This window comes from the organism of the source record quoted next (assembly GCF_019968955.1).
Source record: "MAG: Porospora cf. gigantea A chromosome Unknown PgA_NODE_278_length_24308_cov_357.187_4001-24308, whole genome shotgun sequence".
In the NCBI taxonomy this organism is placed as follows: Eukaryota; Apicomplexa; class Conoidasida; order Eugregarinorida; family Porosporidae; genus Porospora; species Porospora cf. gigantea A.
This window is the reverse complement of record NW_027151563.1, coordinates 1-20,308: the sequence shown is the minus strand read 5'-3', so window position 1 is coordinate 20,308 and position 20,308 is coordinate 1. Positions and strand designations below refer to the sequence as shown.

The 20,308-nt window shown below is 53.3% G+C and overlaps 14 protein-coding genes across 18 annotated transcripts; 10 read left to right on the top strand and 4 right to left on the bottom strand.

Moving 5' to 3' along the window:
• Nucleotides 1-255: 255 nt before the first annotated feature.
• Nucleotides 256-1,866, top strand: KVP18_001746 (uncharacterized protein; the record flags this gene model as incomplete). Its single annotated transcript, XM_067952044.1, has 1 exon — nucleotides 256-1,866. The coding sequence occupies one exon, from the start codon at nucleotides 256-258 to the stop codon at nucleotides 1,864-1,866; it is 1,611 nt and encodes a 536-aa protein (XP_067810640.1).
• A 101-nt stretch (nucleotides 1,867-1,967) lies between these two features.
• On the bottom strand, nucleotides 1,968-3,905 carry KVP18_001743 (uncharacterized protein; the record flags this gene model as incomplete). Its single annotated transcript, XM_067952039.1, has 1 exon — nucleotides 1,968-3,905. One exon carries the CDS (start codon nucleotides 3,903-3,905, stop codon nucleotides 1,968-1,970), a length of 1,938 nt encoding a protein of 645 aa, XP_067810635.1.
• Nucleotides 3,906-3,917: 12 nt separating this feature from the next.
• Nucleotides 3,918-5,762, top strand: KVP18_001745 (uncharacterized protein; the record flags this gene model as incomplete). 2 transcript variants are annotated; one of them, XM_067952043.1, is made up of 1 exon in its annotated part: nucleotides 3,918-5,762. In XM_067952043.1, one exon carries the CDS (start codon nucleotides 3,918-3,920, stop codon nucleotides 5,760-5,762), a length of 1,845 nt encoding a protein of 614 aa, XP_067810639.1. The 2 variants fall into 2 exon arrangements, with proteins under 2 accessions (XP_067810639.1, XP_067810638.1); XM_067952042.1 differs by having other exon boundaries at nucleotides 4,311-5,762.
• Nucleotides 5,763-5,827: 65 nt separating this feature from the next.
• Nucleotides 5,828-6,130, top strand: KVP18_001737 (uncharacterized protein; the record flags this gene model as incomplete). The annotated part of the gene is made up of 1 exon (XM_067952029.1): nucleotides 5,828-6,130. One exon carries the CDS (start codon nucleotides 5,828-5,830, stop codon nucleotides 6,128-6,130), a length of 303 nt encoding a protein of 100 aa, XP_067810627.1.
• Nucleotides 6,131-7,121: 991 nt separating this feature from the next.
• On the top strand, nucleotides 7,122-8,519 carry KVP18_001741 (uncharacterized protein; the record flags this gene model as incomplete). The annotated part of the gene is made up of 1 exon (XM_067952035.1): nucleotides 7,122-8,519. One exon carries the CDS (start codon nucleotides 7,122-7,124, stop codon nucleotides 8,517-8,519), a length of 1,398 nt encoding a protein of 465 aa, XP_067810633.1.
• A 244-nt stretch (nucleotides 8,520-8,763) lies between these two features.
• Nucleotides 8,764-9,486, top strand: KVP18_001734 (uncharacterized protein; the record flags this gene model as incomplete). Its single annotated transcript, XM_067952026.1, has 1 exon — nucleotides 8,764-9,486. One exon carries the CDS (start codon nucleotides 8,764-8,766, stop codon nucleotides 9,484-9,486), a length of 723 nt encoding a protein of 240 aa, XP_067810624.1.
• Nucleotides 9,487-9,621: 135 nt separating this feature from the next.
• KVP18_001733 (uncharacterized protein) lies at nucleotides 9,622-11,196 on the top strand (the record flags this gene model as incomplete). The annotated part of the gene is made up of 1 exon (XM_067952025.1): nucleotides 9,622-11,196. One exon carries the CDS (start codon nucleotides 9,622-9,624, stop codon nucleotides 11,194-11,196), a length of 1,575 nt encoding a protein of 524 aa, XP_067810623.1.
• A 122-nt stretch (nucleotides 11,197-11,318) lies between these two features.
• On the bottom strand, nucleotides 11,319-11,894 carry KVP18_001740 (uncharacterized protein; the record flags this gene model as incomplete). The annotated part of the gene is made up of 1 exon (XM_067952034.1): nucleotides 11,319-11,894. One exon carries the CDS (start codon nucleotides 11,892-11,894, stop codon nucleotides 11,319-11,321), a length of 576 nt encoding a protein of 191 aa, XP_067810632.1.
• A 328-nt stretch (nucleotides 11,895-12,222) lies between these two features.
• KVP18_001738 (uncharacterized protein) lies at nucleotides 12,223-13,558 on the top strand (the record flags this gene model as incomplete). 3 transcript variants are annotated; one of them, XM_067952032.1, is made up of 2 exons in its annotated part: nucleotides 12,223-12,864; nucleotides 12,893-13,558. In XM_067952032.1, the coding sequence occupies 2 exons, from the start codon at nucleotides 12,223-12,225 to the stop codon at nucleotides 13,556-13,558; spliced, it is 1,308 nt and encodes a 435-aa protein (XP_067810630.1). The 3 variants fall into 3 exon arrangements, with proteins under 3 accessions (XP_067810630.1, XP_067810628.1, XP_067810629.1); XM_067952030.1 differs by having other exon boundaries at nucleotides 12,223-12,897; XM_067952031.1 differs by lacking the exon at nucleotides 12,223-12,864 and having other exon boundaries at nucleotides 12,914-13,558.
• A 47-nt stretch (nucleotides 13,559-13,605) lies between these two features.
• KVP18_001742 (uncharacterized protein) lies at nucleotides 13,606-16,194 on the top strand (the record flags this gene model as incomplete). Its single annotated transcript, XM_067952036.1, has 1 exon — nucleotides 13,606-16,194. One exon carries the CDS (start codon nucleotides 13,606-13,608, stop codon nucleotides 16,192-16,194), a length of 2,589 nt encoding a protein of 862 aa, XP_067810634.1.
• A 61-nt stretch (nucleotides 16,195-16,255) lies between these two features.
• KVP18_001735 (uncharacterized protein) lies at nucleotides 16,256-16,693 on the top strand (the record flags this gene model as incomplete). Its single annotated transcript, XM_067952027.1, has 1 exon — nucleotides 16,256-16,693. The coding sequence occupies one exon, from the start codon at nucleotides 16,256-16,258 to the stop codon at nucleotides 16,691-16,693; it is 438 nt and encodes a 145-aa protein (XP_067810625.1).
• Nucleotides 16,694-16,746: 53 nt separating this feature from the next.
• KVP18_001739 (uncharacterized protein) lies at nucleotides 16,747-17,301 on the bottom strand (the record flags this gene model as incomplete). Its single annotated transcript, XM_067952033.1, has 1 exon — nucleotides 16,747-17,301. The coding sequence occupies one exon, from the start codon at nucleotides 17,299-17,301 to the stop codon at nucleotides 16,747-16,749; it is 555 nt and encodes a 184-aa protein (XP_067810631.1).
• A 151-nt stretch (nucleotides 17,302-17,452) lies between these two features.
• KVP18_001744 (uncharacterized protein) lies at nucleotides 17,453-19,641 on the bottom strand (the record flags this gene model as incomplete). Of its 2 annotated transcripts, none has more annotated exon segments than XM_067952041.1 (2): nucleotides 17,453-18,825; nucleotides 18,834-19,641. In XM_067952041.1, coding segments are annotated over 2 exon segments (2,181 nt in total).
• Nucleotides 19,642-19,791: 150 nt separating this feature from the next.
• Nucleotides 19,792-20,010, top strand: KVP18_001736 (uncharacterized protein; the record flags this gene model as incomplete). Its single annotated transcript, XM_067952028.1, has 1 exon — nucleotides 19,792-20,010. The coding sequence occupies one exon, from the start codon at nucleotides 19,792-19,794 to the stop codon at nucleotides 20,008-20,010; it is 219 nt and encodes a 72-aa protein (XP_067810626.1).
• Nucleotides 20,011-20,308: the final 298 nt, after the last annotated feature.

The following is a 20,308-nucleotide window of genomic DNA, read 5'->3' as shown; positions in this document are numbered from 1 at the left end:
TATTGCTGACAGTGGAGCCAACAAAGGAGATATAAGGTGAGCCACCACACTCAGGGGTGGTCCGAAGGGTCCACGGAAGCAGCATCATAAGCAACGCGTTCCTCGTCAATAGCCGCTAGGGAGTCGTCTTCTTCAATCTCAGAGAGGGGACCTAGCGGACCGAAGAAAAGCGGTACCTCGTCCTTCGGTTGAACATCTTCATCTACATTAGTTGCTGGCTTGCTCCAATAATACGTCGCAATTTTCAGTAATTGAATGAGACCCTTCCCTGTGCAAACCCTTTTGGCAGTGGCAGTAATTATTTCGTCCTTCGCAACACTGGTGCAGAGACCTCAGATAAGTGCTCTGGTGCAGCAGATAAGTGCTCTGGTCCAAGAAGCTCCCGAAGTCCGCGAGACTTCGTTGCCTGCAAAGGCAAAGAAGAAGTTCAGAGCGGAACCAGCAGCAACAATCAAAGGACGTCTCGTCGGTCCCGTGCCATGGAAGCAGTGGTCTGACCGGCTTCCGAAAGTGTCGTATGAGGATTTGGAGTGGAGGCAGCCCTTGGGTAGAGTCCCCTTTTACATGTATGATGACGAGGAATGGGACGCGCTGATGAACGTTCCATTTCAGTGCGTTAATCATGAGAAGATCTGCGCCGAGTTCATGTTCCTCCACCAGCTCCGCTTCCACCCTTGGCGAGTTAAACACATCGAAAAGGCCGCTGTAGTCGTTCTGCCAATCATAACTTCAGACTTCTCAACGCATGGGAGAAACCTTCGTAAGAAGAATCAAGAGGAAATCAAGGCCAAGTTTAAGCAGATTCGTAAGATGATTGACCCCCACAAACCTCACGTGGTTTACATTGGAGACTGGGTCATGAGGGACATCATGGGGAAACTCGACTGGGAACCTGTCTCCGACTTCATTATTGTGTCGGAAGCGCTGTTCTCTTGGTCCCACAAGAAGCTCCCGAAGTCCGCAAGGGTCTTCCACGCCGGACTCAGCACCTGGAATGCGCAGCTGCTCGAGTCCCTGCCTGCGCGCAGTCAGTGGGCGATCTCACCAAAGGAATTCAAAACGCGCAAGTACCTGTTCAACTTTTTCGGCCGAGCAGACTCTAGGAATCGGTACTACCTCAGAACACTTATGTTGTCGCAGTTTAGCAAAGTCAACGAGCCCAGCGTGATTACTCTGGTCAGATCTAAGGAATTGAGGGAACGGCTCCACCTCCCTCCATGCGAACTGAAAGGCATTGACCAAACTGACTGGAAAGGGTGTCACGTCAACAAGAGAGTGTTGAATTTCTCTGAGGAGGAGTACCTTATGCGAAATTCCAAGTTCGTGTTGATCACCCGTGGCGATGACGGCGGATCGCAGCGCATTCACCAGGCTGGTAGACTGGGGGCCATGCTGGTCATAATCGGTAGAGCTACAGTTCAGGAAGGCCTCCCGTTCCACTGTTTGATACCATGGGACAGCATAGCCTATATATTCCCGAACCAGGAGATTTTAAAGGACGGAACTGCACTGGAAATGGTTTTACAGCGCATCAATGAGGAGTCCAACGAGGAGTTCGAGCGACGATTACGACTATATCAGCTGCACGTGCCGGATTTCGTGTGGGAAGTTGAGAACAGTCGAGTGGCGGAGAACATCCTGATCGAGGCGGCCCGTCGAACTCCTCCTGACCAGCTCGCACAGAGCGGCCTGTCGCAGATGGATTTGAAGTGTGTTACAGGCGGATTGGACTTAAAATTTGAAGACTGGGCTGGGGTGGAGAGACCAGATCTCGAGATGACTTCAACTTCGACCACAGAAAGTACTGTGAGCTCTGTGAAGGTTCCGACGGATTCGACTTTGACTGCTGAAAGTATTAATCAATGAACTGCGTTAGTCCAGGGTATCACACGTTCCAATGAACTAGACTAGTCGACATTAATCCAATGAACTGCGTTAGTCTAGGATAACACAAACAAGTGTCATACTCAAACCTCTGCAGCTAGGAAGGCCACAAAGGCGCTCACAGTCACGTCGGACTCGCAGAGGACAGCCTCGAAGGCTTGTCTGTCTGGTCCTTGTTCCGGTGCGCCCATAGAGAGGAAGAACTCTTCCAATGAAGACATCAGAGCGGCCAGGTAGAGCGCGTCTCCGGCGGGGTGAGTCATCGCCGCTCGACGAGCTGCCGCTAGCCGCGTAGGGATTTCCAGAGAACTCTGGAAAAGCTCCAGAAGAAGAGCCTTGAGGAGGCTTCGTTCGCTGCTGCACGGGGAATCGGAGGCTTGTGCCAGATTGAGGAAGCTGACCACCAACGCCTCCCAGCACGCGGTCTCGATATCCACGAATGGCAGGACACAACGAAAGACAGAGTCTAAGGTCATGGAGCCCACGCGTGTCAAAGGAGCTGTGGGAACTCGTACTCCGATGCTAGGCGGAGTTTGCAATAGGGATGGGCATACAGACGTCAGGGATTGCACTTGTCGGACAATCGACAGGGCCCTCCTCAGCGACGAAGACCACACCAGAGAGTGGTTTTCCGTCCATACTCGGACTATATCGGCGGCAGTACCCGCAGGCCACGTGAGCACAAGCCTGGAATCCGTAACCAGCCATCGCAGCCACTCAGGGGAGGGACTCAGAGACAGTCCAACCTCTCTCCCGAGTTCCGCAAGGTGGATCGCGTTGTTGGGACTGTACGCGCCATCTGCAACGACCTCCACCAGGCGCGTAAGCCACCCCGACCATCCTCCGTGATACCGTGACAGAAGATCAAAGCAGGTACGAGAGGCGTGCAGCGGTAGCGACGCCCTCAGTGATTCCAGGTCTCCATCTGGCCTCGCAGTGTCGACCAGAGCCAGTAGTACTGCTTTCTTCCTCAGGTATACAATGGAGTCCGATGCAGCATCTCGGTCGCACTCATCTCTAGCGGTGAGCGTTAGCCGGTCTTGGTCATCCGACAAGCACCATTTCGACCACTGAATAGGTGATCGACCGCCAGATGCTGAATGCGCCAACCACCACAAGTCAATCTGCAGCAGATGTACCACTTTCAAAACAGTCAAGCTTTCCGCGATTCGCACCGACCGCACGTCCGCTGGCCAAGAGCACAGGCAGAATCTGGCGGTCTTATTGATCCAGGAATTCTCCAGTTCAGCCAACGTCGTTACCGGACACATGGAGCTCCAGCTGCGACACCTTTCGAGTCCGCCAGTGTGGATATACCGTATGACGGACGCAGTAAATGCAAGCGCCCCCGAAATGGGTCGGCCGCGATCGCACATCTCAAGTGCAGAGCCGACCACCCAATGTAAAAAATTTATCCTCGTAGTGAAGTGAACCAGATTTTCACCTAAATAGAACGTCGAGGCAACATCTACAAGAACAGAGAAGGGATCCGCGGCTGCCGGAATGCAGGGAAAGTCCAGTAACCAGCAAGGAGGCCTGACCACCTGCAGCTCAAACGACACCGTATTTCCCTCGATTTCAATACTCCTCACCGGCACCGTTTGGGGAGGAAGTCTGCTTGTTGGGAACGAGACTGACCACCCATCCTTGGACTTGACAATGCTGTACTCCCAAATAGACCCGTCCGTCAACAGCAGCATCAACCTGCGGATTGGCTCCAAAAGTTGCATGGCGGCGACGGGGTGAGTAAGTCGGATAGTGTGGAAGGTCAGCTCCAACGGAACAAGGCCGCCGTCTTCCTTCTCGTGCCATGCCGCATCGACGACGCTGCATTGAACGGTATGGGGTACATCAAGTCGTGCCCAAATTAGCAATGGTTCGTCGCAAATGAAGATTGCGTATCTAAGATCCGTCCTCAAAGAAAAGGTTTTGTCTCGGCCACTGGTGTCACCCAACACCAGATTTCGAGCCGATCCCCAAATTGCAATGCTGCCTGCGTGGTCGTGACAACAGACCCCCATAAATACCGATTTATGTTCCTTGAGAGTGTCTCATCACTCGAATCAACTTTGGGTGGCCGGAGAACCGTCATTGATGCTAGTTCCCGCAACCAAAAGCTCAGAACTAAGCCCAACCATGAAACTACTTCTCTACTGAAACGACGACGAATCCAGGGTTTGGACACAGAGGAGTTTCTCGGAACATTCGACAAAAAATGGTCCAAACCAACAGAGAATCGGGAACCGGTCCAAGGGGCACCTGTTTGGAAATTGGACGGCTTGGGAGAGGATTCGATCACTGCAGTTGTAACCGAACCAGCACCTGGCACTCAAATCGGGACTCCGGGCGACAACGACGTGACAGCTGTCGACTATAAAACTTCAGGCGAGATTGCACAGCAACGATCAAGCGGAAAACTAAGCAGCATGGTAGGGCGACAACTCCGAAGCATGCCTCCATCTTCCCTTCTGACTTGCGACCAAGCGTCCAGACTGAAGGATCACCACAACACTCACGTTCAGAAGTACTACAACCCCTCTCTTGGGCAATTGGCAGGCAATGCTCGTACATGGAAGGACCACAAGGATGCGACGGACATCATCACCGGAAGGTACACATTGGAAGAAGAGCGCATCTTGTTTGACGCTGTGCGGGCGCAGTTCGATTCCGTTGGCGTCTCGTTCGAGGATGGCTGTAAGAAGTTCATCGCCTGTTGGTCTCGGGAAAAGATGAAGGACACCTTCCATCTGACAGTCGCTCGTAGTCTCCCCAGGAGGTCCGTCAAGTCAGTTTACCAACATCTGCAGAAGTGGTACGCATCGCTCAGCCTCAAGCGGGGATTATGGACAAAGGAAGAGGTGGAGCAGTTGAAATATTTTTTCCATAAGGCTATGGCCGAGCAGCGGTCTATGGACTTCGGAGCAATTGCTCAGGAATTAGGTCGCTTCCGCACTGACGTCGCGGACAAGGCTTCACATATGCATGACAGGTTCCTTCATGGGGATCCCACGAAGTCTTTGGCCCCTCCTAAGTCGGGCAGGCTTCCTGGCAAAGAGGACTACGTGCATTTCACAAGTGAAATGGATTTTCACCTCCTGTTCCATGTGCGACGGCTCACTGGTGATACCATTCCGACCGTTTCTGTTCTCTGGGACCAAATTCAGATGTTCGTTCCCAAAGCCACGGCAGGGCAATGCCGAAAGCGTTTCACACGTATTCTGGTGCGACATCTTACGTGCTCGCCAACGGTGAATGGTGTAGATTTCGAGTCCATCACGAGGCAGGTGGTGAGATACCTCTACAGAGTGCTGTCCACTAGAGCTGAGGTGCCGGACGAGTACAAAAACCAGTTGAAGGCCAAAACGAAGCAGTCGCGCAGCGACGAGGTACTTCTGCAAATTGGTAAGAAGGACCATACAGTCCAGAAATTCCAACGGGTAGGTCTGATTCATTCACTGAAGGACGTTCAATGGGCGCAAGTTCTACATCCCATTCCATTATTTGGAGACGTTTGCCGGCTACTCTTTTTTGGAGCAGCTCGAAAACGTCTCCCTGAGCGACTGAGCCCTGGTGTCCTCGAATTGCGAGAGCAACACATTGAGGGAATGATCCAGGAGGCCGTACCAGCTTGTATTTTGAAGAAGCAAGTCAAATACTTGTACAAGGCTTTGAAGTGCCCATATTTCGCTGAAGAGGATCAGGATAAGTACATTCGTACTGTAGAATGGCTCAAGGGCGTGAACAATTCAGACTTGGTTCTGGATGCTCTTCTGGAGACTGGAAAACAAGACAAAGAAGCTCTCAATAATAAGGAAGGCGATTTCTACATTGAGAGGATGCTACCTGGTAGCCCCAAGGACGAGAATGCAAGCGGTTGATTGGATTTCCAAATTCTCGTATCCGAGAAATCGCCGGCAAATCTAAATTCCAAAAACAATTGGCAATGCCCAAGAAGGCTGTAGTAAAGAAAGCTGCCACTCCAGTGAAGAAGGCCAGGAAGGAGAAAAAACAGAAGAGGGGCGGTCCTAAGCGACCCATAACGGCCTACTTTTTTTATGCAAACGAGATCCGTGACAAGGTGACAGCCGAGATAAAGAAGGTGAATCCTGGGGCCAAGGTGACAGACGTGGCGAAGGAGATAGGCAGCAAATGGCGCGGCCTGACTGAGAACGCCAAGGCCAAGTATCAGGCGCTGGCTCAGAAGGACAAACTGAGGTACCAGAGTGAAAAAGATTCCTTGGCTTAGTGAATTACCATGTATAATCCGAATAGCCAAAAAAGGTACACTAGTGTTTTTAAACTAAACCAACAAGGACTTTAAGGTGTTTCATCTACAGGCGGTGGCCGAGGCCTCACAGTCCCGATGCCGGCCCACGCAACCATTATCGCAGCAAAACTGAGGAAGCCCAGGGTGCATCCCATAATTACAAGCTTACTGGGATCCCATATGGGGTTCGGTCGATTGGACGTCGTAGTTGTGACCGGTGCGATTGACGACGTCGTCTCAATGGACGTTTCCTCGGTCGGCTGCGTTGTTGTAGTTGTTGGAAGAGGGAGTTGAGTAGGAGGAGTTATAGGCGGCTTCGTTGGGGTTGGAGGAGTGCCCGTTGCCCTTAGAGCACGCTCCAGTAGTAATAGCTCCTTGTAAGCACTTCTTTGGGTCTCAGTCCTCAATTGAAAAGCGCCAACGAGCGCTAACATCATAACACACAGCGCCCGCGTCATTAGTAAGGTGTTATACTGTTGGCCAGTTTTGAAGATTAAATTGTAATGAGTTGTGGGCTTATACGAAAAGGTCTGTTTAATAGAGCAAAAACCAGATGAGTGGATTGTTCGGTAACCCTAGTAATGCCATAAGTAGGCACGAGAGTGACTGAGAGGGCGGCGGCGTCTTGTAGACGGCGTCCCACTAGTTCCATAACGTTAAACGCAGTCTACAGTACTGCTGAGAGCCGAGTGCGACAGTTGCGACGCCAGCGATCGTCAATCCGTGAACAACGGCCTTGCCGGGGTGGCTACGGCAATACCTCAACAGTGGGAGTGCGTAGACCACTAGCTGTAGTAGGCCTAGCATAGGAAAGCTCCAGACGAGATAATAGTATTTGTCACGCTTCACTGCACAGACCATGTTTCCTGCCACGCCGCGTGGCGGTACCCTGCGATTACGCGCGTCAATGAGGTCTAGTTTATAACCGTTCTGTCCCTGGTCCTTCGGAAAATACAGTCGCTGCCAACATATGCAATTACTAGGTAACAAGTGGTTCCGTTTAGCCGAATGGACCTTTACAATTTTCCTAACAAGTATAGTCTACTATGGTTGGCAGCCGTGGTCGCTGATGCTAATGCGTTCAGGAGCGTATGAGTGGCTTTGCGACCCGAATGTGCCTCCAATTGATGACAACTATCGCTGCGACGCGCAATACGACGCCGTCGGTAGTCTGTATACGTTGGCCACGAGCTCAGAATTCATTTTTGGAATCTTCGCTGGGTGGCTCTTCGATAATGTTGGACCTCGACTGACGGCTGTCGTTGGGGAGGTGCTCTTCTTCACAGGATACGTAATGATACTAACCAGTTCAAGCACACTACCAATGTACATTCCAGGGCACATATGCGCAGGGGCAGCAGTCAACCTGATTGCATACCCGTCATTCATCCTGGCTGAGATTTGGCCGAACCGGTCCCAGACTCTCATATCTGTAACTCTTGCTGTTCAAGTGGGCGCAACGATTATCGCTCCTATGATGGAGTTGGCTCAAGTCTCCAGCGGTTGGAGCTTCGAGGTCATCTTGGGAAGTTATCTGGCCTTTTGCCTACCTTTCGTCATTCTATACTGGCTTTCCCTTCCGCGCAATCGAGTATTGATGCGTGCTGAGATCGCAGAGGCCACTGGCGCGGTATATGATCAACAAGCAGAGAAGGAGCGGGATTCTGGCTGGCACGGCTACTTCAGCTCCATGATGACTTTGGAGTACGTCGGCGTTCTCGTTTGGTACACGGCAAGTATCATGATGTACAACTCCTATACGGTTCGTCTGCGAAGCCACTCAGGAGATGCGGTAGCCAACTTTATGGGATGGATTATGCCAGCTCAGGGCGTCCTTGCCGTGGCGTTTGGCTTCCTGAACGACAAGGTGCTAACGATATGGATTATCCTCGGGATTACGGTCGGAAACATTCTCTTCCTGCTGATAGGATTCATCCCCTCCACCGTTGCCCAGTATATTGGAGTTGTGTTATACGTCATAACCAACTCCTACATCTACACCACAAAGTACACCTACGTTGCCGAGCTGTACCCATCCGAGCACTTCGGTAAGTTGGCAGGCACTATCGGTTTCGCCAGCGGATGGTTGCAGATGTTCAATATTCTGATCGACAAGTCCGGAGCTGCATACTCATCCTTGTTCACTGGGTGGGTCATCGCAAGTGCTGTGTTTTGTGCAGTTTTGGCCTGGTTCATTTTCCGACAAGTGAAGCGGGGTATCACATACAAAACCCACGACGCCGATGTGGAAACCAGCGTGTTAGCATCTTCGGAGTCAACTTTTACGGCAGGCTCCCGCAAGAGGCGTGGTTCGAAGTCAACGTCTGTAACGTCCTCGATGCCAACCTCCACCCTGTCCTCGTCTTAAGTGATGCCAACCTCAACCCTGTCCTCGTCTTAAGTGATGCCAACCTCCACCCTGTCCTCGTCTTAAGTGTTTCAACAGTTATGAATTCATGACGCTGCGTCATTCTGGTCTAAGTTTCAAAACGATATGGCGCGAGGCTGTAGACTTAATTAATCGGATCTTGAGCAACGCCGGTTATGCCGATCCGCGTCGACAGCAGGGATTCTGGCCGCGTGCACTTCGCGAGCTGAGAAAAATTTCGCGGATGCACCGAGACAGATTGTTCGTGATACAGCCTGTGGTGCCTGTAGAGCAGGTGGAGCCTTTGATGATTGAGCGGAAGGCATCCGTAATTGTCGGAGAGAAACGCAGGACGCCCTCCACCACGACGGCGGACTCGCTGTCTGCATATTCGGTTGTTGATGATCGGCGAGTCCACCATTCAAGTTACACCACAGAGAGCCCTCCCAGAGGCACTCCGGTGAGGCTGAACACTCTGTTGCCTGGGTATCTTCTCGGTAGCCGCCTTCTCGGCGATTCAACTCCAGTCTCCATAAACGTCTACAGGATTGCCTTCGGGTTATATCACTCATCGTTGGCCGTAGGATCAGTTGAATATCACTTTTGGGATGGAACAGGTGTGAAGTGCCATGAGCGATTCTCTTTTCGAGGCACCAACATAGCGATCGATCATCTTCCACATGTCGAGGAGATTTCAGTTGGCTGGGTTAGGAAACAACCTTTAGAGGTCGATCACTGGATTTGGAGGATATCACAGGATTTCAGCGCCTTCAGCTACGACCTCCTCACCCATAACTGTAACCATTTCGTAGCACGGGGGATAAAGGATCTCGGGTTCGAGTTCTCAATGCCAGCCTGGATAAATAGGGCGGCAGTCGGAGCCAATTGGCTGTGCTATGTGGTGCCGCATCTGCGGAAGTACCTGATTGATGGTCTTCAAGGGGACAAAGTAACTTGCCCGACATGATATGTGAACAGTTAGACTTTCAACAGCGGGACTGGGACTGTATAGCTTCCGTGCACGAGGCGCATCGCGTCGGAACCGTCCCTGTGGCACTACGTTCAAGGGCGCAGAGTACCGTAAATACGCAATTCTCTGAGCATGGTCTCTAAACGCGTGGCCTCTATCAAGGTGGCCGCCACCTCCCACAAGCGGAGGGAAAAGCAACCCGCCTCGAGGTCCAAAGCAGAGCCCCGGGGATTCGTTAACACGAGGAAAGCACAGAACTCAAGCCAACTGGGTTCGGACCGAAAGGAAGGCACTCACCACCGACGAAGCAACGCAACAGTGAAGCGTCTGGAGATGTACAAGGCGAAACCGGACTTGAAGAAGATGAGGGAAAAGCCGCAGGAACCGTGCAGGATTCAACCGGACAGAAAGTGGTTTACGAACACTCGAGTTGTGAGCCAGACGAAGCTGGAGGAGTTCAGGGAAGCGATGGACCGTATAACTGACGACCCTTACGCCGTCGTAGTCAAACGTGCCAAGCTGCCGACGTCGCTGTTCGATCACACAGGGGAGAAGGATGATGTGCGGGGAAAGGGACTTCTCAAGCTCCGCTCCTTCGGAGAAACGTTTGGCAAGAAATCCACTCGGAAACGTCCTAAGATCGCGATGGATTCGTTAGAGGAATTTGCTGCTGCGGCAGCACAAGACTGGGATGAGTACGTGCCGGACAAGGATAGGAGCCTTTATCGGGAGGACGACGGCGTCCGCGACAAGCACGAGGCGGAAATCTTCAAGAAGGGAACCAGCAAGCGCATCTGGGGCGAGCTCCACAAAGTGATTGACTCCGCGGATATCATCTGTCAGGTGATCGACGCCAGAGACCCCATGGGAACGCGATGTCGATCCGTCGAGAAGTTCCTCAAGAAGGAAAAGCCGCATAAGTACATGGTGTTGATCCTCAACAAGGTGGATTTGGTACCTAACTGGGTGGCTTCCCGGTGGGTGAAGATTCTGAGTGCAGAGTACCCAACTGTGGCTTTCCACGCGCATGAGAAAAAAGGTTACGGTCGAATGACACTGCTGAACCTGCTGAGGCAGTACGCCAAGCTGCTGAAGGACAGGCGCCACGTGTCTATGGGGTTCATCGGGTTCCCCAACGCTGGCAAATCGTCGGTGATCAACTCATTGAAGAAGGATCGCGTGTGCAAAACAGCCCCGGTGCCCGGCGAGACGAAGGTCTGGCAGTACATCATGCTGACCAGTAGGATTCACTTGATCGATTGTCCGGGGATTGTTCCTCCTGACAAGGAGCAGCAAGGAGAGCTGAATAAGGTACTCAGAGGCGTTGTTCGGGCTGAGAAGCTGGAGGATCCTGAAGACTTCATCGATCCGATTCTGGAGAGGGTTGACCCTCGCGCTTTAGTTTTACGCTACAATCTCGACAAGGATTCCTCCTGGCCTGACGCCGATGCATTCCTGGATAAGCTGGCCTTGACTATGGGCAAGCTGAAGAAGGGAGGAGAGCCAAATCAGCAAGCGGCGGCTCGGATCGTGATATACGACTGGCAACGCGGACGGCTTCCATTCTACACTGAACCTCCTCGATTCGATGGGGATGACAAGTTTCAGGCCCTGCCAGACGAGAAGCTGGAGGTCGTGTCGGAAAACGAGGACGAGGAACCTGAAGACGTTTTAGAAGAGGAGCACGAAAATGAGGATTCGGACTGATTTGGTGTAGGATTTTTTTTAGCTCGTTCCGATCCCGTTAACCAACTAACGACTGCTAAGCCATATGAACCACCAGCACTTTTTTTGGCATATGAGTTGACAGCAAAACCATTTTGAAACGACTATCGGTTAGCCTTGGCAACGCGCTCGATCTCATCCTTCTTCTTGATGGCGTAGCTGTTGGAAGATTCCTTGGCACAGTTGACGATCTCGTCAGCCAGACACTCGGCAATTGTCTTGGTGTTGCGGAAGGCGGCGAGTCTCGCCCCTACGCACATCAGGTAGATGGCCTGGTTGACGCGTCTCAGAGGGGAGACATCGACAGACTGCCTACGAACGACACCAGCAGAACCGATACGAGTGGAATCTTCACGGGGGCCTCCATTACGGACAGCATCGACGAAAACCTGAATGGGATTCTTGTCGGTCTGCAGGTGAATGAGCTCGAAGGCGTGCTTGACGATTCGAACCGCCATAGTCTTCTTGCCAGCATTACGTCCGTGGCACATCAGGGAGTTCACAAGTCGCTCAACAATGGGGCAAGCTACCTTCTTAAACCTCTTAGTCTGGTATCGGCCAGCTGTATGCGGCGCGAAGACGGTGCCTTTGCCTTGGACGGCGAGGTAGTCCTCAAGAGATATGTCGTTGACCTCGACGGCATCGAAGGTCCACTTTCCGAATAGCTGAATCTCGGTCATGGGTTGCTGTCTGGCTACCGCGAAAAATCGCCCATTTAGCCTCTCGAGACAAAACGGATTGGACTTCTGAGGTCTTGTCTGCGCTCATAGATGGTCCTCAGACAAGCGCTGGTACGCCTATGCTTGTCTCGGAGGCGTCCCCCAGTGCACCTGCCTCCAGTGAATATAAGCCATCTGACGGGCCCTGTGAGGCTCTCTCGCATAGGTGGATCACAAACCGACAAGTCACGCAGGTAGACAGCTGAAATCCCTGTGCATCGGCGCACCTCTGGTTGTCGCTTCACCCTTGCTCAGGTTCGCACCGGCCGGCGGGCCGGAAGAGAAGCTCATGTGGAGGGCTCTCACAGGATGCGCTCAAGGTGCAGGCACCTATGTGTTAAAGTTCCTTCAGTGGGCGGGTACTCGAGCTGACCTGTTTCCTGATTACTTCGTTCGCGGAGCTAGGAACTTGCAAATGCATGTTCCGCCTGAACCGTTGCCGTACACATTGCTTACACTGGAGAAAGTTTTGAACAGCTCTGCTGAAATCGATGCGTCAGGCGCCATTCTGTTTCAAACCAGTCAGGGACGGCTCGTGCTGGAGCCAGTGCCTGTAGGATCCGGGTGCGTCGCTCAGGTGCATAGGGGACGGCTCTACAACTTCGACGGAACTTCGAAATCAGTTGCACTGAAGGTGCACCGTTACGAGATCGCAGAGAACATGCAAAGCGACATTCGAGGGCTGCAACTGATGTCAAACGCAGCTTCGCGAATATTGGGGAACTGTGGAAGATACCTGTGTGTGAAGGAGGCAACAGATCAGTTCGCAGTGAGCATGTTGCAGCAGCTGGACTTATCCCGTGAAAAGAGGCAGACTGAGATACTATCTGCACTCTTCAAGAGCGTCAGATCTCGATGGAATTTCTGGGTGCTCAAAGGAGGCGTGCAGTTTCCTGAGGTCATCGACTTCAGTCCGTCGAAGGAGGTGCTAGTGGGCGACGGGTTCTTGTGTTACGCAGTTTGAGGAGTACCTCGACGGAATGTCGCTGGTGGATTTCTTTGACAACAGCGTCAACTCTCGGACTTGTTGGCGTCTGGGCAAGCAGAATGTCAGGGTGCAAGTCGCGCGTCTGCTTCTTCGGAGTTTTTTGCAGATGGTGTTCGAGGATAACTTCGTTCATGCAGACCTTCACCCTGGAAACCTGAAGATCAAAGTTTGTGAGAGGAGATGGTGGCAGCGCGTGCCTCGAGTGACTGTGCAGATTCTGGATGCGAGCTCTGTGGTCCGACTGGATGCCCGAGATAGGCAGAACCTGCTGGACCTCTTACAGTGCGTAGTCTCCGGTAATGGTGCGGAGGCAGGTCGACTAATAATAGAACGGTCGAGGCGGCCGATTCCCAAGAATGAGGAGTTCTGTGCCGAAATCGCCGAGATCGTGCGTTTGTTTTTCAGACTCCGCAGCGGCCTCACATTGGACGAGGTTCGTATCAACGATGTCATCACCCGCCTGCTGAAGGCGGCTTGCCAGCATAAGGTGGAGCTGGACCCCCACTTTGTTCAGCTGTGCCTGGCGACACTGGTATTCGAGGGAACCGTGCGTCAGCTGTACCCCGACATGGATTTGCTTACGGAGGCGGTGCCGTTCATTCTGAAGGCGCAAGTCAGAGCCAAACGTGCCTGGTGAGACTTCATGTTTGTGTGTCTTCGTTGAGATGCGTGTCCAGAATTGTCATGATTACTGGAAAGCTGGTGTATGAGTCTGCATTCGCCGACACGACTGCACACAAGAGGTGCATGTTTGTTCGGCTGCCTGATGTTCCTCACCGGAAACGATCGTTTCTTGATCTTCTTCGAGGAATACCCTCGGCAACCGCCGACCCCGTGTTCATTGGTAGGACAGTTGCGGGGTCTGCGGCATCCACGAGCTTATACCTTGGCAAGTTGATGGAGTTCGAGGCGTTTTTGATGGACGAGAGAACCGAGACGGCGCCTGACGAAATGACGTGGCTGCCCCCTGACCTCCTATCCGATCTAGAAAGGTCTTTTAGGGACCAGAAACGCGAAAAAGCGAGACGCATGCTCTCTCCGAGGTCTCGAGAACGCGTGGATGAGAGGAATGCAAAGAAGGAGGAATATCGAAAGAAACTGGTTCGGCGGAATCTGATTCGGCAGGCGCTGGGCAAGGCAATGAAGCCGGAGGAGGCCGAAGAAGACGGGGATCATGAAGCTCTTCCGGACCTTCGGAGGTTCGTGATCTGCGCGTCCAATTTACAAGCGGCTATGATGAGGGAGGGTGCGTGCTTCGTCCGCTTCAATGAGGCAGCGCATAGACTGGGACTGCCGCTGCTGGCCTCTCGACTGCCCTCCACCGTAGTGAGCTTTGCCGCCTGCGTGTCTCACACAATGGTGCAGAGCCCAGGAGACTTCGCACTGGCAGTCCATGACAAGGACAAGCTCCCCTCGCTGCTGTCCACCTGGTCTACCCTGGGGGGGTACCCCAGACAGCTCTGGCGACGCCTAGATAAGGTGTTCGCCAGCGCTTCTCGCGTTCTGGAGGGAGTTGCGGAGCACACGTCCATGTGGGAAATCGAACTGCTGGGCTCGACGAACCCAAGACCTTGTCGAATCGCACTCACGACCTGCAAATTGAGCGACAGATCGAAATTGGTCGCCTTGGTGGCGGCTTGCGCTGCGTGTGGGGACTTCGAGGACGTGATCGGGCCCAAGGATAGTGCTTTCGCTAAGGCTAATCTGAGAACCGGTGATAGCGAAGGGAATGGGCGGGAAGAATGGACACTTCTGTTGGAGGACCTACATACTCTAGGACTGCAGCAGGAAGACATCATTGTCCTAATCAAGCTCTGCTTGGCTATAGCACTACTGCCACAACTGGATGATGACACTCGCGAATACACCACAGACCGAGAGGCGGCAACAACACCAAGTGTCTTCAACATCGAGGCCATCCTGGCCGCGCCGAGACCTCCGTCTGTATCCTCAACGCCGTCTCATATAGACAGCTCGATGCTGCCTCCAGGGATCAAGAGTGGCATCTGGAGTGCGTCCGCGGAAGGAGTGAAGACCGTACGGACTGCACGGGATCCCCCGCGAATAAGAGCTCCAGAAGGGACGGCAAAGCTGCCCCCTACGGGGTCGAGGCCTCCGTCTCGACTTGAGCCAGCATCCGTCTCGTCTCACGGGTATACATCGCTCTCTCCTCCTGGGGTGAAACATCAGACGCGATCGCGGGTTTCGTCAAGTGTGTCTCCGAGCCCTCCAGGGGTGAAAATCGGGGTACGGAGTCCCAGTGGTGTGTACGCAGCTCCCAAGGTGCACGCTCCTCCATACCGTGCGAGGGAGGCAAGTGCGTCAGCCAGATCTGTCTCCCAACCGACCAGTGCAGTTTCTTCGCAGCGGAGTCTCCAGCGGGAGTGGGACACATTCTCACTTGTTGTGCCCCCGCTGAAGCAAGTCGTTGCCAGAAACCTCGGCTGCTCTGAGGAGAAGCTCGAACTGCTGGGAGGCCACATGCGCTCTCACTTCCGCCGTCCCTTCCGGGAGCTAGCAGACCTAGCAACGGAGGCGTTGCTGGAGGGATTGACCACCGTCGTGAGGGAGGCAGTTTTGGGCAACATGCCCGCTGCACCCAGGTTGCCTGTAGAGCCGGTGACCGTACGACTGCTAGCCAGTGATTGCGTGGAGTCCGTTGTGGGGTGGTTGGCTGTGAGCGTGCTCGATGCGACAGGCGACGCAGGATCTGTAGCGACTGCACTTAACCTTAAACGCTCGGGAGTGGGAGCCTGCGACGTCACACAGGACCACCTAGATATACTGGAATCGCCAATGGTGTCGTGGCTGGTACGCTGGGACGAGGAGCAGACGCTGTATGAGTTGGACGGACGCACATATCTGAGCTATCCAGGCTCGAGGTGTGCCATTGACTGCAGTGACGACGTGCAGTGTACAGTACCCCTGCCAGTCAGCTTCCTGGCGGACCTGCAGTCTTTGCCCCATCTGAAGCGCTTCTGTCACTCTGTGCCAGCTGAAGGAAGTCGGGTGACCAGAGCTGAACGCAAGCTGCACAGCATGGCCTCGGTGTGCTGGCGTTCGCCTCATCGAGGGGTGATACTACGGGCAGACGAGGAAGTCGCGCGGCCCATGAAGGCCTTGATACAAGTACAACGTCCCCCAGGCACGTCCCCCACAGAAGAGGCGCTCCGAAGCCTCGTAGAGGGCAACGACTACACTGAAGCTGCAGACGGGAGTCTTTGGTTCACGATGCAGGCCCACAAGAAGTTTGTGGGTGCCTCTAGTATGTGATCGTCACGTGACGACTTTCTCATGTGTAAGAGTGTGTGCACTTTGGACGCACACAAGCATCATGATCGCGAAACGTATTCAGGCGACGCCAAGAGAGATCAAGTACCCCCCGCTGCAGAGGGACATGGAAGTCATCATGGTCGATGAGGCCGCTAAGAGCCTTGATCTGACGAGGGGGGACGGAGAGCTGCAGTGTCGTGCTCCTCGGGTCTCCATGGTGGCCTCCTTATATGGAGTGATGGCCGTTATGTCAGCGCTGCTGATAAAACTCACTGGGAGTCATTCCATGGTGGGAACACTCATGGTTATCGTTGCCATCTCGACCACCTTGGGATTTCACAGGAACAAGTCTTACAGTCATCATCTAGAGCCTTCAAAAGTAGAGAAAGTCGCTGAGTTGGCTCACCTCGCAGGCGACGTGATGCGTTTGGAGGAGCTGCACGGCAAGTCCAGAAGAGAGACGGATGCGATGCTGAAACAGCTAAAGAAGCAGCAGTAAAGGCTCGAACCGCAGCTGTAAAAAAGGAACCAGTTCGGTTAAGAGAAGCATTCTCACTGGGCGAATATAGACTCCTTGGGGGTTACTCTTGTCTGGGGGGGATTGGAACCCATTATTTGGGCTACAAGTGGCTTGAAGAACTGCAATGACAGCATGTAAAAGAACATGATCCCGCAATCAGTAGGGGCAGGGTTATCTCCTAGTCTCTGCTGCGTGAGCTTGATAAGAGGCCAAAAAGGCACAAAGGGTAACTGGGCAACCGCTGTGCTCGCGAACCACTTATTGATGTAGGGCATCGTGAAAAGCGATGGTAGGATGCACCACAGCTGAGACTTGCTACGGGCAGCATCATATTCCTTCTTCACCTCCTCCAAATGCTCAGTCTTCGTCTGGATTTTGGTTTCGACTTTCGAAACCTGCTTGTCATTTGCGCTGTCGAGCTCAGCCTGTAAAAGCTCCACCTTTCTGGAAACCTTCAGCACCTTCTCCTCGAGGACTCTGCCCTCTCCCCTGACGTAGAAGATGAACCAGAACACTAGCTCGCCGATGAGAGCTGCGCCGAAGCCCGCTGCGACGGCTTGCAGGACGATGCTGGAGTAGTCGCCCATAATTATCGATTTCGCAATTTGTGGGATCCAGACTCCTCAGAAAAAAGTTTGCCAACGAGTCTTACTATGATCTTCGAAGGTTCGAGTTGAATACCACGACGACAAATTCCTCTGTGGCGGGCGTTCAAAACTAAACAGATGTCTGTTAAAATCAACATGTAGCATGTTCTCTCGAACTACAGATCCACTCCAGCCGAGCCTGGATACTCTCGTCCGCCGGGGGGTCGCAACACAGCGGTATTGAGCCTAGCCGCTTATAATAGCCGTCGAAATCACACCGAGACATCTCCAAGAGCTCCACGCAAAGTACCCTTTCCTGACCAAAGCCAACAGCCAACCCCTCGCCAGTCTGACGAAGGAGGGGCGTCGAAAGAGGCACGTCTGGTACCTTTGGCCACTCTCCGCGCCCATCCGAATCCAGAACTTGGTAGTTGGTTAAAGCCTGCGCGGTTGACTGGTCGATGGCCTGTGACCGGACGCTTTCCCGAACAGCAGCTGCGTGAAAGTCCTTAGGTCGCAGCCGAAGCTGCCGCATAGTGACCTTCGAGGTGGAGCCTTTGGCCTTCCTCATCGCGACGCTTGTCTTTAATACGGTCGTATGAGGGTGAAAAACTACACCCTTGGCAGCCGCATCGTACCGTGACAGGAGGCCCATCTCGGATCCGCTGATGGCAGTCCAGGCATTACGCGCGGATTGGAAGGCGTCAACCTCGTCTTGAGAGGGTCGGTCGGTATCAGGGATATCGTCCTGTGACGCTGCCGCCAGAAGAAGCCTTTGGTTTTCCTTCTCGAGTTTTCGCAGCTTTTGCCGGCGTTTGCGTCGACGGCGTTGTTTCCCGGTTTCTTTGTCCGGCAGGACGTTAGCAGCCAACCGAGGGGTTCGGAGTTGCTTAGCGAAGTCCTGCATGAAGTCTTGTGAAGTATTCTCTCCCTTGGTCTGCGGAGAAGGTCCCTCCGCCTCTCGCTGGACTTGACATCGTTCACAGAGTCTCAAACCAGGAACGTCAGAAGCTTTCACCGGTAGATAGTAGGCCGTCGACGCCAACGCAGCCATGTTGACCTGGTCTAGTGAACCGCTGTGGCAAGGCACGCTGTTGAAGTGACTTGACGGCTGATCAAAAGCGCCATTCAGATGAGACCCCGCCCCAATAACCATGAGGCCCGTCTTGGAAAAGCAAATAGACAGGACCTCGTGGAAGTTAGTGAGGAGTGCAACTTCTTGTGGCGGCGGAGAGGCAAACAGTACGTGCGGGCCAAACGTGCCGAGATGGTTCATGGTGATGTCTACAGGAAGGAGCTGGGTTTCCAGAGCGAGACGATCTTCATTGGAGAGCTTTTCAGGAATGTACTCAACAAGGTTTTTCGCTCGTAATAGGCTCGCAAGCTCCTCTTCCTCGTCGTAAGTGAGTTCGCACCTCTCCAGCAAATCACGCTTGCGGGCTTGGCAGAAGTGACTTACGGCGGCTCTCAATGTCGCGATTGCCACGGAAAGCTCCCTTGGCTTCAGTGACAATACGAGGAGAGCTGTGTACTGATCAGGAGATTCTCACATATGTGCATCTTCGTGGAATTCACAACAGCTGGCTCGAGGTGAGGGCTCTCCTTCACTATTTGGTCCTGCATCCGTTCTATGTTGGATGTTAGACAGGGCTGATGCAGGCGGAGAGCAACAAAGTGAGTAGCGCGCTTAGCCATGGCTGCGGAGGGAGCGCTGGTTTCGGAAACTTCGGGTTTCGTGTCAATCTTATCGTCGTGCTGGGAGGCGTACGAGCGTCCACAAAGTGCACAGACGGAGAAGTCGGGAGGTCTCGGTATGTTTTTTCTGCGTCGTCTGGATCTTAGGCCTGAGTCTCCAGTTTTAGAGTCGGGGCTCTTGGGAGTCTCAGGATCTGGGCAAACAGCTTCATGGGACCGTAAGCTGGGTGCGGACGGAAGTGTTGTAGCTGGTGGAAGTCGTGGAGTGAATAGGGAGAACCGCGATTTGTCCACAACGTTATCAAACCTTAGGGCGCGGAAGCTTCTCAGTTTTCGTAGAAGCGATGCCTGCTTGGTCGCTCTCCGCGCACTCAGAGGTGGCGGGTCTCTGTCAAGTTCATCTGCCGGCACGAACTGGGCTTGTCGCAAACTAAGAATAGATGGCACTTGAGTGTGCGTCTGCCATGGCTGACACCTAGGAGTCGTGTCGTTGTCAACCAGTGACAACGAACTGACGAGTTCGTCGAAGAATGCTTGGTGGGCCTCTTCCGGAAGCCCCTGCATCGACGTCCCGACGCTATTACGCCTCGCCTTGGAGACCCGCGCAGGCGCCTGCGACAGAAGTTCAGCAGCGTCACGGATCATGATGACAAAATAATTACGGAGTTTTAGTCAGAGGCTCTGGCGGGAGCCAGAACATCCTGACGGATGCACTGGCAATGTCCTTTGTCTGAAGAAATTGTGTTTGTGAAACTGGTGTGTTGATGACTGTATAATGAGCAAAATTCTGAAGTGATGACTGGATTGTTGACTAAAAGTTATACTGAGCAACCAACCGTTAAGGAGATTGCCTGCATGCTTGAGGAGAGGATTGCAGATCACTGGGTCGAGTACTCTTTGAACAAGCCTGAGCAAGCACCTCCAGAGCAACCAACCATTAAAGAGATCGTCTGCATGCTGGAGGAGAGGATTGCAGATCACTGGGTCGAGTACTCTTTGAACAAGCACCTCTAAAGTAAAGTGATGATGTCAGCGAACTTCTTGAATCATTCACGTATTATATTCATTCAATCAAATCACATCACGCCTCTGTGGCTTGCGTGGCCTCTGTGGCTTGCGTGGCCCCTGCAGCCTCTGTGGCCTGCGCTGGCTGCGCGACCTGCGCCGGCTGCGCGACCTGCGCCGGCTGCGCAGCGACGAAAACAGAATCAGAGTCCTCTTCGGAAGAGTTCTTTCTGCCGACGCACAAAACTACCCCGCCAGCAATAACTCCCACTCCTACAACAGCACCCGCGGCAATACCAATGATGGC